Source organism: Arvicola amphibius, chromosome 10 (genome assembly GCF_903992535.2).
Source record: "Arvicola amphibius chromosome 10, mArvAmp1.2, whole genome shotgun sequence".
Lineage (NCBI taxonomy): Eukaryota > Metazoa > Chordata > Mammalia > Rodentia > Cricetidae > Arvicola > Arvicola amphibius.
Window position 1 is genome coordinate 78,532,098 of NC_052056.1, and position 17,350 is coordinate 78,549,447.

At 39.3% G+C, this 17,350-nt stretch overlaps 2 protein-coding genes across 3 annotated transcripts in view; one reads left to right on the forward strand and one right to left on the reverse strand.

The window, feature by feature from the left end:
• Pgam5 (PGAM family member 5, mitochondrial serine/threonine protein phosphatase) overlaps positions 1–17,350 on the forward strand; it is a 33,638-nt gene that overhangs the window by 11,714 nt on the left and 4,574 nt on the right. The gene's annotated exons all lie outside the window — the stretch shown is intronic.
• The window catches only part of Ankle2 (ankyrin repeat and LEM domain containing 2), a 31,667-nt gene continuing 15,686 nt past the window's right edge, over positions 1,370–17,350 (reverse strand). For both annotated transcript variants that reach the window (XM_038346708.1, XM_038346709.1), the window contains exons 6-13: positions 16,822–16,944; positions 14,539–14,605; positions 10,345–10,517; positions 8,553–8,659; positions 7,895–8,085; positions 4,076–4,688; positions 3,227–3,358; positions 1,370–2,863 (exon numbers count right to left, since the gene is read on the reverse strand). In XM_038346708.1, the coding sequence (XP_038202636.1) occupies positions 2,641–2,863; positions 3,227–3,358; positions 4,076–4,688; positions 7,895–8,085; positions 8,553–8,659; positions 10,345–10,517; positions 14,539–14,605; positions 16,822–16,944 (1,629 nt within the window). In that variant the 3' untranslated portion in view covers positions 1,370–2,640. The remainder of the gene's footprint in view (positions 2,864–3,226; positions 3,359–4,075; positions 4,689–7,894; positions 8,086–8,552; positions 8,660–10,344; positions 10,518–14,538; positions 14,606–16,821; positions 16,945–17,350) is intronic.

Consider the following 17,350-nt stretch of genomic DNA (forward strand, 5'->3'; position numbering starts at 1 on the left):
TGGTCTATGCCTACACATGCTATGAATGCTGGGCAGGAGTGGGTGCCCACCAACCCTGTATTAGGAGTCTCAAGACGCCCAATAGCTGTAATGGAAAATGCTTCTGTGGTGCCGATACTGAGACCACATGCCCTGGTTTGGGACAGACAGTTAATGATTCTGAAACACTGGCCAAGTGGTGTGCACTAATGGCACTGATTCTTCTTGACTGTTGTGTTTTACTTCATTTCGTTTCAATGAGACAAATGAGAAATATTGAAATGACTAGAATAAAAATATAGAAAATGACTAGATCTTGACATAACAAGTGTGTGTCAATAGCTCAGTGAGCAAGGTCCAACTCAGGAAGACAAAGTCCTAACTACTTCCTCTGAAAACAGCAAAGATCATCAGCATCTGGTACTGGTCCCTGCCACAGTGCAGCAAGCACTAATTTTCAACAACACTGTACTCTGCTCTTCTCTAGAAATGAACACTAGGGATTTCTCTGTCTCTATCACAAAGTTCATCCATACCATGCCACTTCAGGAAAGATGCTTTACACACTCCATCCCACATTACAAACTAATGGTTGTTTAATAAAAAGATTAGTTTCCTACCACTTCCCACTCCCATAATCAAATGTTAGAATAAACCAAAAACCAGCAACTTGTTCAAGGCCATTGAGTCAACAGTAAGACACTTTCACAAATATCAATGTGATACACAGACTAATGTACTTTCCCATGAAAATACTGCTTAAAGTTTTACTCAAAAGGAATTCTGCCCATTAAGTGATTTTTTTCTGAAAGCATTGTGTAAAAATGATAAAACTGTTTAATGATATAGAATTATCAGGTGTTACTAACAGGTATCAAACTACACACTAGTGGGAAAACAATCCAAAGGTGGCTTAAAGCTTATGGCTCAGCAAGTAAAATTGTTACATCCAATGACCTGAGTTGGATCCCTGCAACCTACAGGAAGTAAAATCTGAGTTCCAAAAGTTGTCTTCTGACCTCCACACATATGTAAAACTGTAGTCTGTGAAGTGAGCACAAAGCTAGTACTTCAATTTTTATTTTAGTATTGACCAACAACAACAACAAAACAGGACAAAATGGTAAGAAAATAAAATCATAGCTGGATATATAATGTATGGATTTTTGTTTCTTTTTGAGAACAAAGATAATCCTTTTAGAAATGTAATGTTTTCAGGTCACTATATTGAGTTGCTTACACAGGGGAATGAAAACCTTTCATGTAATAAACTTTGAATCCAAAGTCCTAAATCTCAATTGTAGTATTTCTGACTCATTTGTCACATTAAAATAGGCTTTAAGAAATCCTAAACATTTCAACTCAGAATTATTATTATTGTTTTTTTTTTTTTTTTTTTTTTTTTGAGGTAAGATCTCTATCTGCAGTCCTGGCTGTCCTCAAAACTCAAGAGACCTACCTGCGTCTGCCTCCTGAGTGCTGGGATTAAAGGCATGTACCACTAAGTCCAGCCAGAACTTTTATGAACAAAAAAGAATCTTAATACCCATTTAGTTGCATTGTATAATCTCAAAATCTAAATTCAGGACAATTAAAAATGACTCATAAAAGGCACTGAAGTTGACAAAACCAGTGGTGTAGTTTTCGATTGGGATCAAACACAGCAAGTGTCTACAGAGCACTGTCTGTGTGCAGTCCGGTGTGCCAGAGAGCCAGGAACTAACTTCAGCAAGGTGGTTTTACACTCTTGTGGCTAGTGACAAGGAAAGTAAACATAAGCAACTGAACCGAGTTTACAGTTTAAAAATGTCAAGTTTTAAACTGTAGTGTAATGCTCTTTAAATGAATTCTAAAATATGAGATCTACTTGTATAATCATGCTCAATTAAGTCTCAGGAAAAATATTAAGACTAGGTAACTTCTACATTACTTAATTATCATTACACTGACAACTAAGTAAAAGCATATTGAAGTTCTGAGAAATAAAAATTGCTTTTTCAGTTATTGCTGGTAAGTTTTCTATGATTACTGACAAGACTCCCAATGGCTTTAACTTTTTCACCCCCACAAGAAAAGTTTTTAATCTAGCAATGTTTTGAGCACTGCTACTGAAGTATGAGATAGTCAAGAACCCTTTGTTTCCCTGCCACCTGCTTTCTCACTGTTGGGACAACTAGGATTAAGTGACAAACACACGTTTTTGCCATTGCATATCAGAAAGCTGATACCACCCTAACAATGAGACAACACACAATCTTTCTCAGAAACTGGGTGTGCATACAGGTACTGCAGACCTGCTGCTAACACTGTAGGTAGCCAGCCCCAATTAGAGCGCAAGCACCTCACTTGCCTATTAGCTGCTTTTGTATCTTTGCTCTATTCCAAAACCAGAAGTGTCCTCCTGAAAAGTCTGCATCATTACTACAGCCACACTTTCAAACAATGTGGATCTGAGTTTGCTTTCATTAATTTCTTTCAGAATAGCAGAAATTTTAATTTTACTTGTAACATTGTATATTCGAACATTCTGGTATCTTCAAAGAGGATTAAAAAGTTACTCAGAATACATTTTTTTTGTCATGGAATTTTTACCAATAAACATATTACCCCTCTTTTTAAAAACAAGTAAATGAGCCCCAGGAGTGAGCATATTGGCTGGCTCTACAGAGCTGCAAGTCGGGCCATGTGTGCCATCCTTTGGAAGTGACTCCCATGTGCCGGACTGTAACGCCCAGGGCTGTGAAGGCCAGGGGAGGAGGTGGTGTGACCAGGCTTGCTGGAGCTGCTACCAGCTGGACTGCTTCGCCCTGAACCGCAGCTATGAGAGCAACCAAGATCCAGCAGCTCAGTTGTGATCTTCCCTTTCAGTGCAGGACTTGGCCAACTACAGAAACCGAAAAGAGACTTGTTACCACAGAAAGGCATATCTACAGATTTAAGAACAGAACAAAGACAGGCATGATACCCATCTTACAGAGAGGAGGTACTTTATCTTAAGCCTGAAGATTTTCTACACAATACCCATGATACTCCAGCTACAGATCCTAGATGCTGCCACCCCTGGTACAGTTTGCTAGGAGCAAGCCTTGTCTACTTTTTTCCACCTACCTGACTTTTGTGACATATATGTGAAACATACAAGCCAGGCTTACACTGGGGAGCCACACAGCTTAGCTTTGTCACTATGAAAAAGCCACCCATACATGATAACCCTGTCAGTCTGTACACTTTGATGTTGTGATAGTACCTTTGTCTATCTGAGGGTGAGTAGCACAGGACGGTGCTTTTCCATCTGTGGACAGCTGGGTACAGACTAGGGTCAATATAGGCACACTCAAGAGCTGCTAAAACATCCCGATCTAGTTTTGATGGCTCCTCTCTAGAATGCAGAACAGAAGAGAAGTTGAAAAAAAAAAAAAAAACAACAAAAACAAAGGAGAAACACTGCATAAAAAAGCCTGAAGATTTTTAAGGTATCATTCTATATTTAACTTAGGAACCAATCTGGAGAGGCTAGAGAGATGGCTCTGCAGCTAAGGGTGCTTGTTGGTCTTAAAGAGGACTGGAGTTTAGCTCACAGCGCCCAGGCTAGAAGGCTTACAACTGCCTGTAACTTTCGGTTCCAGGGAATCTAACACCCTCTTTTGACCTACACAGGCACCAGCAATCATGTGCATGTAAACATGCACAAAATAAAATGGAAAAAAAAAAGAACCAATCTGGGCTGAGCACATTAGTCACCAAACCTGCCTGTGTTTCAGAAAGCCTGAACTGGAGGGATGAATACTAGTATGCAGGGCCAGGGCTGGTCAAGGTAAGAGCCATAGTGAAGGCTCAAGACCAGATAGATCTTGCATTGTAGTATCATGTACCTTCATTATTAACATGGTTTTGAGTCTTAAACACAGGACAGAGTCAAATCATTCTGTTGGCACACCCTTATTGACACTGAATCAGCATAGTCCATATACAACTGAATTATGAGAGCAACCAAGATCCAGCAGCTCAGATATATATGTGACTATATATGAATGACCCTGGAGGAATATTCAGAAACTACTTACTTATTACAGTGCTACAAGCATCTTTAACTTACCCAGAAAGGAAGAGCCTCCAGGTGGAATCTCCCATAGCAGATGAGAATACAGGTTCCAGACCATCCTGAACCCTAACCTGGGGGCTGTTGGGATCCAAAGACATTTCAGCCATTGCCTTTGACACTTCACTGTTGGTTCTGATTTGGTTATTTTCAAGTCTCATGATTGCAGGAGGGGGTACCAGTGAGTCACTCTCTGCGGCATCCTTTCTTGAAGTCAGAATCTTATTTTTATTTGGTGTCTCAAGAAGGCTATCTCCTAGACTCTGCAAATTCAGTTTATCAAACTCTAGAGTCAAAGCAGAAACAGGTAGTAAAAGGGATTCTTCCCCACTGGTGGCCTCTAGTCCCTTTCTATCTGCAGTCCTGTGATTCAAAGGATTACAAAGCCCATTTCTGCTGTTAAGGAGGCAAGATCCAACTGAGGATTCTCTAGGGTCCACCTGTCCCAAGGGAAGGGAACCACATTCAGAGTTTTGGAATTTATTGGTTGTGGGTTGATTCTGACTTTGAGCTGTATCTTGCTGATTTTTAATTTCATCCAAGCTAGTATCATCCTCTCCATCCAGAAATGCTCCCACGGAGATGGAATTGCTGTACTTCTTTCCACTGCCTGTGAGGGCAACAAAGCAGCATATCAGTGTGCAGGATAGAACTGGAAGGAGTCTTCACTCAATGTAAACCCTTCAGCTCGGGCAAGAAATGACTAATTCAAAACCTTCTTAGGTTTTAAAACAAGGGCCCCTGGCCAGTTTCCCACAAGCTGACTTGAAATATTATGTAGAACAAACCCATGAAAAATGGCTTCATGTCTATTCTGCAAATGAAATATATCAAAAGTTGAGACACTGTAGTTGCTGTAACTATGGTACATACATGGGATTCTTTGGACATTAACTGCTTATAGTCTCATGGAACATGAAGCTACATCCTGGCACTGAATTCCAGCCTGGTACAGTTTCTTCCACAGCCCACTTGCATAGCCTTCACCCCAGAACTATTCTCTATATTCAAGGTTGCTTCTTAAATTCATTTCTTATTATCATGTGTGTATATATACATAATATGTGTGCTGTCAGTGTATGTGTGTCAATGCAGTGGCATGAGACTAGAAGTCAAAACCATTTTATGGAGTTCTCTCCTTCCACTTTTATGTGTGTTCTAGACATTGAACCTGGGTCACCAGGCTTCTGTGGCAAGTACCTCTGTCTGCTAAGTCATCTCAAGGCACTAACTTGTTTCTTTTTACATGGTTTATATAATGTTCTCCTTCCATCCCCACAACGTTCCAGGAAATTTAATTTTCAAAGCAAATGCTTTATAATCTAATAGTTCAATTTTAATTTAGAAAGCTTTAAAATACATTTGTTTAACTTCTATTAGGGGACTCAAAAGTCTAGTTATTACGAAGTTTCTATTTGACTTTTAAATTTTACTTTTTTGGTTTGTTTTCTTTTTTAAGGCAGGATCTCCCAACTTTATTCCTGGATTGCCTCTTCTTGTATGGCTTAGGCTGGCCTCCAGCTCATTGTACTCTTCCTGCCTCCTGCCTTCAAAATTCTAGGAGTATAGACATAAGCTAACACACACAGTAAAATTTATTCGAGACAGGGTCTCATGCAGCCTGACAGCCTGGCCTCAAACTTACTGTGTAGCTGAGGTTTGCCTTGATCCTCTCCTCCTTTCAAATGCTAATACACTCTGCTAAAATTCACTATCTTTACTTTGATTCATTTTAATACTTAAGTTTTATTTCTGATAAATAATGAAAGTGTCTCTGATATATATACATATATATGCACATATATATGTATATATATATATACACTAGTTGTAAAACATCTGGAAAACTTTCAAGTGAGGTGCAACAATGTTGCTATAGTCATCTTAATATTTTAAAAATTATGTGATTATGTGAATATACTCAAAATCAATGATATACTTTTTTCCCCATTAACTGCACACATTGTTTATATCACTAATTATGATTGTTCACATCATTCACTACTCTTTAAAACATGCTTTTTTTTTTTTTTTTTTTTCTGAGACAGGGTTTCTCTGTATTAACAGCTGTAGCTGTCCCGGAACTAGCTAGCTCTTGCAGACCAGGCTGGCCCCGAATTCAGAGATCTGCCTACTTCTGCCTTCCAAGTGCTGGGATTAAAGGTATGCGCCACCACCGCCCAGCAAAAACATACTTTTTAAAAGCATGATTTTTCTGCTTTAGGATAGAACTACTTCCTTAACCAATCCTCAACTGTAGGGCGAAGTAAGCTATGTTGAGGTTTCCAATATTTTAAGTGCTTGAACACTTGAATAGACACTGGACTAAGCGAAATGCCAGTCCAGAGTCTGGATATATTTTACACACTAGGAACTTATAATCATGTCTTTGTGTACTTTAAGGAGTTTTTCTTTCTTTCTGTTTTTTTAAGACAGGGTTTCTCTGTGCAAACTGGCTGTCCTGGAACTCGCTCTGCAGACCTGGCTGGCCTCAAATGCAGAGATTTGCCTGCCTCTGCCTCCTGAGTCCTGGGATAAAGGTGTGTGCCGCCACCACCCAGTTTGCTATGTGCCTTCTTCATTAGTTGTACTTTTTAAAAATTAATTAAAAACCCCTATCTTTTCTCATTTTACATACCAATCCCTTTCTTTACAGTATTAAAAACTTTAGTATCTACCCCCTCCTCCCTCCCTCCTCATGCTGGAGACTGAACACATGGCTTTGCTCATGGTAAGCCCAACAGACTAATTTTCCCCTTTTAAATGGTGTTGGCAAGTTTTGATCTAACTTTTTTTTTTTTGTACTCAGTTTTAACCTTTTCCAAGCATTCCATTAACTTGCTTTGTACTACGGGCACTCTATATATCTCACTTGTGTTTTAATAAATAATGCTTGCCTGAAGATCAGAGAGTAAAACAGTCACACTGGTCATCAATACAGACCAGGCAATGGTGACACACACCTTTAACCCCAACAGCCACACTAGTTAGCCATAGAAGCTGGGCAGTAGTGGTGCATGCCTTTAATCCAAGCACTAGAGAGAAATATAAAATGGGAAGAGACAGTTCTCAGTTTCAGTCAGAGGATTCCTGCAGGCAGGATAGTCATGTTGGTCTAAGGTGGAGGTAGAGTCAGTGGCTGGCTGCTTTACTTTTCTTTTTTGGATCTACAGGTTGAACCTCAATATCTATCTCTGGGTTTTTATTATTTGTGCTACAACTGGTACCCAATGTGGGCTTGAACCCACAATCCTGAGATTAAGAGTCTCATGCTCTACTGACTCCAGTGGCTGACAAAATACAGTGCCCAGTATTCTGGAGCCTATCTTTCTTGTCTTTTTTAATTTTTTTTGACATTACATATTATATTCAAATATAAAGTATATCTAGGTCAGGAAACAAAGCCAAAAGCACCAGACTGTTTGACAGGATGTCATGTTTTTCACTTATACCTTTATACACACCTTGCTTGCTGTGATTCTGTATTTTTATGTACTTTATATTCATATATATATATATATATATATGTATATACACACACACACACACACACACATACACATATATGGGTGGCTCAGACACACAGAGCTTGCTGTGATGCCTTTTTTGCTTATTTGGTTTTGGTTTTTAAAGACAGGGTTTCTCCATGTATAACTGCCTGCCTCTGCCTTCTGAGTGCTGGGATTAAGGGTGTATGCCACCATTGCCAGGCTGAAAAGACCTGTTTTTTGTTTTTGTTTTTTAAATGTTTTACAGTAAAAGCAGGTTAAAAAAAGAAGGAAAACCCACAGACACCGCAAACCTGTACTTGCTTACCAAAAACTGAGGCTCCGTCCTGAAGGCAGCTTTTATTTTCTCCTATTTCTTGTTGAGCCTTTTTGCTTATTTCCTGCCGGATAAGGTATTCTTCTAGTCTTTGCAAGCCTTCCTGGGAAGACAGATCAACAAAACATCCCAAAAATTCCCAGTATTCAACCCAGGGATACCCCAGCTCATGAGCTAGCTCCCTGTAAGAAATAAAACACAATTAACCAGTTGAGAAAACAGAAAAACAAAAACAAAGTACACAGAAAATAGCACTTAATCTTTGAAGTGCCAAAACACTAATTTTAGGAATCTTACTTTTCCCTAAACTTGGGACATTTCCTAGTGCTCCCCTATTGGTAAGATCCTGCAGTGTCCTTTGAAGAGTTACTCTATATATATCAAGTGACTCTTGCTCGTGGAAGCCCAATGAACACTCACACCAACTTCACAGCAAAAAAGTCACACATAAATCCTAATACATATCCTTGTTTTGGCAGAGTCTGTTGCAGGGTCAAACTGGCACAGGGTATAAATAAAGGCTCTATCAGCTCCCAGTAAATCCTCTTGGGAACTATTACATTTTAGTATTCAGTTAATATTTTCCTATCATCTATCTACACCACATAGCACACTTTGCTCAGCTTGTCTGTCATGGTTCTGTGAATACCTTCCCACTCTCTCAATGCCTCGTTCTGGGTCAGACTTTCTGATGTTGTGGAAGAAGCCTGCTTTCTTTCGAGGTGGAGTTTTCCAGAGCTTTCGAAAATCTTCTGCCTAGAAAAAAAAGTGGCAAGACAGGCTTTGCTTCCTTCCTGTAGCTCACCTGAGACTGAACCAACACCACAGACTCAATGGCCTTCTACCACTTTACAGATTCTGCAGTCATTTCTACCATATAGCCAGGAGCAAGCATGACCTCATGGGATCAGGGGAAGGTGGGATTGGCTATGTGACTTCTCCTAGGTAGATGTTTGTTTACATCTCTTCAGGAAAAGTGATGCAAGGGAGAGGTGCCTTCTGTACTGGCCCATGTTGAGGGTCAGATCTGGTCTAGGATGGCCTAAGTGTGAGGCCTCATCCTAAAAACAACAGGTATTATCTACTGTGGTAGCCCACGTGTGACTCAGTTTCCTTTTGGAGTTAATTCTGACTTATAAGCCATTGAGTTCCAGCTTGCCTGCTCTGCCTGCATATTTGAGGGCTGTAAGAAAGTTCTGATTAACTCCATAAGAGCATTTTTGCTCAGATGAAAGAACACATTATTATTAAGATTTGGGCTGGTGTATTGCACATCTAGTTAGAATTAGTAGGTGCTTGCTGCTATCTGAATTCTTGTGACAGATAATGCACCTGCTCACACTTCCTCCCAAGGACAGTGCAGAGAGGCGGTTAGCTGACTATACTGCTCTTTGTTCTGCCTTTAATCTGTATAAAAGTGAATTCTGAAATAAACTTGGGCTGGTTGGTATTCACCTTCAGTCCTCCTGGTCTATCCTGTGTTTCTTTGTTTCTCTCGATCTGCCATTTCCTTATTCTTGTGCCCCTTCCCAGGTACCCCCTGCTGATTCCTGCTGGAATGGGCTCCAACAGTCTACCTGCCACCTCACTGGTACACATTTCATTTCCCCCTACATATAAAAGAGAAGCTGACATCAATTTCTCATGAGTAATCCTTACTGGAATTTTATGTTTAATGTAGCTCATTTATGAGATTGACACATCACCTACTATGCTAACAAGGCATATAATGAAGCTATAATCCTAACTATCTAACATCATTTTAAAAAGGTTTCCATTCTTGAAAATTATTTAGAATGTTTTGTGACAAGGTCTCACTATATATTATAACACAGGCTGGTTTTCAAATTGTGATATTCCTGCCTCAGCCTCCCATGAAGCTGGGATTAGCCTGTACCACCATAGAATTTTAAATAATAGTTTATGCATGTCAGTGAGATATTTTCTGGAGAAAGTCATCAATTGTAAATCTGGCATAAAAGCATGTATAATCTGTGACCCAGAAACTCCATCATTATAAACTTCCTCACCATCTCATGCCAGGAACTCAACTGGCTATGGCCTCAAAGAAAGACAGGTATATGACAGAAACTCAGGAACATGGAGAGAGGGGTAGGAGTTCCAAGTGTAGGAAGCTCATCTTAGAATTTGAATTTGCAACTGTGAAGTCACAATAGACTGGTAAGGGAAAAATGAGGCTTGCCCAGAAAAACACTATTATGCTGGTAGGTCTGGGCTTCCAATATACCTTCCCTGGCTACATCAACAACAAAAAACACTCTTAAATCCTCATTACCACTTTATCAGAGGTTGTCTCAGATAAGGATGACCTTAGATTTTCATGAGTTGGCTCCAAGACCAAAACAAAACAACAGGCTAGAGCACCAAACCCTAAAATGTAGCTAGAATAGCTCCTGAAACTTCCTTCCCTGATTACTCACCTTGGATGGACTGAGAGGCCCCACGAAAGCTCTCAGTGTCATCACAGGATCTCTGGGGCTACTTCTATAGTGGTCAGCATTAGAGGTTTCAGCTTTCTGGTCTGAGGACCACAGCTCACCAATGACAGGAGAAGAAGTGTCTTCTGCTCTCAGAAGTGGCACATAGTAGTGACCTGAGAAGGAAATGTCAGCCACAAACTTCTACTTACCTGGTTTTGATATGACTGAGGGTTTGGGGGAACAGCAAGGAAAACAATTCACAGAAGGGACCAGGTAATAATATAGGTTTTGAGTGCCAAGACCAGTTCTTTTTGCCAGCAACTACTTAGCCTCCCTCCATTCTCTACTAAAACAGGTTTTTACTTTTTGTTTTTTCCCTTGAGCCTTGTTTGCACAATGGAGATGATGATACACTTTGCAAAGCTTTGAGATTACTGGTGAAGATGCATGCTTTTGGTATTCAAGTTCTTCTATCTGCATGAGTATGTTTGTAAAAAGAACTATGAGCAAACAAATAGGTGAATAATATTCAGACCTATCCCATATCATCTCTAGTCAATTTTCAATTTCCCGTTTTGTTCAAAGGTTTACCAATGCTATTTTGTCAAAACGTCAAATCTAGAAGGCATCATGTAATTTTTTAAAAATTATTCAATCTGGGGGCTGGAGAGATGGCTCAGAGGTTAAGAGCACTGCCTGCTCTTCCAAGGGTCCTGAGTTCAATTCCCAGCAACCATATGGTGGCTCACAACCATCTGTAATGGGGTCTGGTGCCCTCTTCTGGCCTGAAGGCATACACACAGACAGAATATTGTAAACATAATAAATAAATAAATAAATAAATAAATATTTAAAAAAAGAGCTGATCTGTTAAAAAAAATTATCCAATCTGCTACTATTCTAGACAACCCTACTTTGTGCTAAAACTTTGGGAGTCAAACTACCTTTCTCCTGCCTTTATCATGTGTCTTACCACAAAAAACCTTTTCTTTATATTCATCTATAATATAAAATATATCACTGAATTTCTGTCATGATGCACACTGAATACAAATGAAACAAACAACAACAACAAAGTAAGGAGAGACAGGGCAAGCAACACCTAAGGAAGGGACAAGCAACAGACACATCTAATTCAGGAGTCTGATTGGGACAAAGAAGGAGCTTGGTACACAGAGGTCATACTTCTTTCTTCCCTGACTCGGTTTCTTCTTGTGTGAAGGAGGTAAGAGGTGTGCTGGAATATCAGCCTGTCATGCTGCTCACAATAACCTGGGAATTTTTTTATTTCAAGTGCTTAATAGCTTTTATATCTTTATTTTTTTACTTAAAAGAATGTTAACATAGAGCATACTAAAAACCACAGCATTAAAATACGTCTTTAACAATTCTTACTTGCCTAGCATACAAGAGCCCTCAGGTTTAATCCCAAACATTACCTAAAACTGGGTGTGATGGTTTATGCCTACAATCCCAGTTCTTGGGAGGCCAAGGGAAAAGGATCAGAAATCAAGGTCATCCTGAGTTTTGTGAATTTGAGACCAGGTTGGGCTACATGAGATTCTATCTCAAAAACCAAAGTGGGTGGTGAAGAGAGTTCAGCGGTTAAGAATTTAGTGCTTTGGTTCCCAGTATCTAGATGAAGACTCACAACTGTCTTAACTCCAGCTGCACTGAATCCAACACCCCTCTCTGTGGGCACCAGGCAACTGGTAATGCACATACATATATGCACACAAAACACTCATGTTTTTCAAAAACACTCATATTTTTCAAAACAGGGAAATGGCTGGGCATGGTGACACAGGTCTTTAATCTCAGCAGTCTGGAGGCTGATCTCTGTGAGTGTGAGATTAGCCTGATCTATATATATAATGAGTTCCAGGACAGCCAGGATTTTATAGTGTGACCCTGTCTCAAAACAAAATCAATGTATTTAACATTTTAATATTTTAATTTGTGACTGATACCACATACTTGTAAGATTTTTTTTAAATGACAGATTTCTATCCCCTCCCCATTTTGTGAATTTTGAAATAATAGTTGTCTTTTGGAAAGTACACACCAAAATTCATGTAGAAACTACTCACTCATAAAATATGACTTATGTTTTAAATATCCAAATCCTTAAATATTTTGTGCTCCCCCCCCCCCTCCCGTGTGCATTGTGTGTGCATGTGTGTCTGTGCACACGCTGAGGATGGAATCTAGGACTTTGTATACTAAAATGTTCCTGGAATATACCCTATCACTGAAAGATATTAAAGCTTGCCTGTAGAGGGCTGTGGGTAGACCAAAGGTAGCTTGAGGCCCAGAGTTCAGTGCCCAGCACTTTAGAGAAAAAAACAACACCGCATCAACAAAACTGTATTCATGCCTTTGGTGGTCTTATCTGGCTTTTTTATCCTATTCATTTCCTTAAGATGTATATTCTTTCCCTCTATTTATCCAAGTGTGGGTGTCTTCCTTGTAGTTAGTCTTGCAGCATGCTCCTTGATCATTAAGTCTAGAATGTGAAAGCCACCACAGGACAACCACTGAAGCTCTTGTCTGGGCTTTAAGGACCCTCAGAAGAAAACAAGAAAGGTGTGCAAAATGTCACAAGACTGAGTAACAAAAAGAAACATAAATGCAGAAATACCATGCTTACCCCAGAAAAAAAGCTAGGCAACCAGATCTTAGCAGTGATCAAGTTATATGATCACGAACAATAAAAGTCCTGCTACAAAGTGTAACTAATTACATTTTAAGGTATTTCTGGAAGTTTAATTGTGTTCTGTAACACAACTGTAGCCTCCAACAAATGCCAGATAGCCCAAGAGACATCTTTGCCACCTCCACCACAAAGGAAGAGATTAGAGTACAATTAAAAGTTCAGATAATCTTAGATTGGGAGTTAGTACCTGTTTCTACAAAATGTCACAGACACATAGGCTACACAAACTCTGACCTGAGAAAATACCCAGAGACATTGTTCCAAGCCTTAACCATGGTTATATACACCTAAGAAGGAAAAAAAAGGGGGGGGAAAACAGAGGCTAGAGAGTTACATTTTACTCAGTGATCAGAAACAACAAACTGGGTAAAGAGAAAGAAGGAAAGGTACACCATCTTCTGAAAAACACAGTAGGACAGTCCCTCCTGAAACTAACATTTCCCTATAGTGGAAACACACAGACAGGAAGCACAGAGGCCACAATAGGAGCTCCTGACCAAAAGAAAGGAATGAAGTGTAGCGGGCTCCCAGAATTAGTACAACTGATGGAAGTACCATTCAGGTCATAAAACTCAGCACCTAGCATCACCTGCCAAAATGAAAACAAAGACTAATTCATCCAAGTTTATAGTTCTGGGAAGGTCTCTAAATATACCAACCTTGCCTTTTGGTTTCTGTAGTTCTGCATCTGGCTAACTGTACTTGCTAACTGAAGAATGACAACCAAGGATATTTTTTTAGTGTGTGCTTAAATTAAGCTCACCCTGAAAAAGGTTTGGGGCTATACTAGGATCCTGAATAATCAGTGACGTTGCTGTCCAGATAGTAAAGACTTTCTGTTGGCTTAAACCTGTGTCTGAGTAGTTTTCTCTGGTAGATACCCCACAACTATTAGGAGAGAGGAATGGAAGTGGAAGAGGGGAGAAGGGAGAGAGGAGAAGAGAAAGAGATACAGAATAAATATGAATGAATATTGTACCTCCACAATCCAGCAGGATAATGGCCTGAAGGGGTCTCAGTTTTGAAAGGCTGAGCTAAGCTGGACAGCCTCAGTGGGGCAGAGGAGTGAGGCAGACCCAAAATACACTTCAGAAACCAACTAAAAACAAAAGCCAAATAACCAAACAAGGAGCTTTAGCCCTCTCTAGTGAAAAACAAGGAGGCTTTAGCCCTCTCTAGTGAAAAGTGATCAGAGAAACCTGCTCCATGGATGGGATGAGTCCTTGAACAGCAATCAAGTAAAAAAAGAGCCTAAAATTAGAACAAGAACATGCAGTATGAAATCAGACAAGGAGTTACAGTATTCAGGGGGAAAACAAAGGATAATTTAAAAAGGCTCTGAGGGGAGTTCACAGCATTTTTTCAGAACTTGGGAAAGCAGACAAACCTCTTCTGTACTGCCCCACGTTCACTCACACTCTTATCCAGGGATCTCTTGAAAAGGGTTTTCCATGCCAGGTACTGAGTTCACAACTCACCCATTAAATATTCTCTAATCCTTTCTTTCAGTTCTACAGATTTGTTTTTGCTTCTTTCACAAATTACCTATTTAAACAAAACAGACAAAATGAACATTCTAAATAGTACTATATTTCCTATCAAATAAATCTTTTAAAAGTTTAAAGCCAGTAAAATAGGATAATATCTTTAAACTTTTTATTATTTACTATGTGTATATGTAGGGTATGTATGAGGTAAGTGCAGATGCCCCAGAGGTCACAAAGGGTGTTGGTTCCCTTGGAGTTAGAGTTGCAGGTAGCTATGAATCATTCAACCTGGGTGCTGGAAATAGAGAAGTTCAGTCTTCTGCAAGAGCAGTAAGTGTTCTTAACCACTGAGCTATCTCTCCAGCCCTAGAATTATCTTAATGCTAAAAATTTCACAAAACTCATACACAAAAAACTTGGGCTAGAGGGCTCAGTGGTTACTGAATGCTCCTTCAGAGAACTTGGGTTCAATTTCCAGCACCAATGTGGCAGTTTACAACTGTCTATAACTCTAGTCTCAGGGGATCTGACACCCTCTCCGGGCCTCCACATGCACAAGGCATGCATTTGGTATAGATATATATGCTGGCAAAACACCCCCACACATATAAATAAACAAACAACAACAATAACAAAAAAATAAAAATAAGAAAGAAAGAAAGAAAGAAAGAAAGAAAGAAAGAAAGAAAGAAAGAAAGAAAGGAAGGAAGGAAGGAAGGAAGAAAAGGAAGCCAGGCTGTGGTGGCACATGCCTTCAATCCCAGAACTTGGGAGGCAGAGGTAGGCGGATCTCTAAATTCAAGGCCAACCTTGTCTACAAATACAGAGTGAGTTCCAGGACTGGCCCCATAGCTACTGAGAAAAAAAAGAAAAAGAAAAAGAAACCCTGCATTCAAAAGCACAGCCTATTCTATTTGATCACTGTAAAAGCCCATTGGATTGGAGCCAGGCAAGAAAACAGACTCCAGCAATATGGTGAACTTCATTTATTTTTTTTCTTCATACAACTTTACATTTTCTGCAAGGAAAATAAAACTTAAAAGTATAATATCAAGTATAATAAAAGTATAATACCAAATATAAACACATGGGCAAACTGACAATTTCTCAGCTGGAGTTTTACAGTCTGAAAGAATCAACTTTCTGAACCTCTTGGTAATTACAACAATAATGTTAGAAAGAACTGAAAAGCAATTACTTTCAAATAAAAACAAAATAACAACAACAGAAACCCCATGAACTACCACCTTATGAAAGAACTAAAACTGTGGGCTCGGTTATAAAGGCTTGCCTAGCGTATTTGAGAACCTAGGTGCTGTTTCAATATTGCATACACACACACACACACACACACACACACACACACACACACACACACACAATAGTCATAAGTTTTAGGCTGGTTATCAGAAATCATTTTATAAAACACAGATAAAACTATACTTTTATTATGTATACAACATTCCTTCCATGTATGCTTGCATGCCAGAAGAGGGCACCAGATCTCATTATAGATGGCTGTGAGCCACCATGTGGTTGCTGGGAATTGAACTCAGGACTTCTGGAAGAGCGGTCAGTGCTCTTAACCTCTGAGCCATCTCTCCAGCTAAAACTATATTTTTATGTAGTAAAATTTTATTTATTATTTTCATTCTCCCTTCTATTCCTTAATACCAGGGCCTTATGGATGTCAGGAAAGTTTTCTACCAATTGGGTTATGTGAGTGTTACTAAATGTAGTAATAGCTAAGGGGCCTGAGTCTACAGAAGATACTCCTACTACAAGTATCATGTAGGTTTTACTTCTGAAAGTAGATCTAGGTCAGTCAGCAGCATATAATGCCTGATTCTTAAATTAGCATTTCAGTTCTTATCAGAGTCAGATCTGTCTTTGTATCACAGACCTGTGATGCAATATAGCGCATTTTGTTCTGTTTGCTAAGGAATGCAAAAAGGCTTCCTTCATTAGGCATGAATGCAACAGTATGTACGTGGGTTATACAATAAGTTGCTCTCAGCTGCTAGCTGTTCTCAGCATTATAATCACCATCACTGCTACCACGATAGCCACCATTCATTACTATCGTGGTCACTACTACCATCACCTTCCTGACTGTACAGATACACATTCACACTCTTTCACAGAGCACATCAGTCTCAGCAGCAAGCAGGCAAACACAACTTAGTTACTTATGACTTCACTAGCTACTGTCACAGAATGCAAATTTATATATTTTAATTTATAATACAAGACAGTAATTTAAAAGTTACTTACGTCTTCGGGTGTTTTACCATATTTATTCTTTGAATCTTTCACAATCAAAGGGTGTGAAGAAAGCACATTGACTACATCCACATTCCCAAATTTACAAGCAAAATGCAATGGTGTATCAAAGCCCTAGGAAAGGAATAGAAGAAGCACAATTGCTTATTCAAATTATTAACATGGTTGTTCCACAGTGAAAATAGGTATTTATTTTAAAAAGTGGTTCTTACCCTTCATAAGCTGCAACCCTTTAATGCAATTCTTCATGTTGTGGTGACCCCAACCATAACATTATTTTTGTTTCTACTGCCTAACTGTACTTTTGCTACTGTTATAAATCATAATGCAAATATTTGTGTTTTCCAAAAGTTTTAGGTAACTCTTGTGAAAGGGTTGTCTGATCCTCAAAGAGGCTAAGACCCACTAGTTGAGAACCACTGATTTAAAACAAAATCACTAGGCCGGCCATCAAGCCTGACAACCTGACTTCATTCCCTAGGTGGAGAAAGAGAACTGCGTCCTGTGACGTCAACATGCC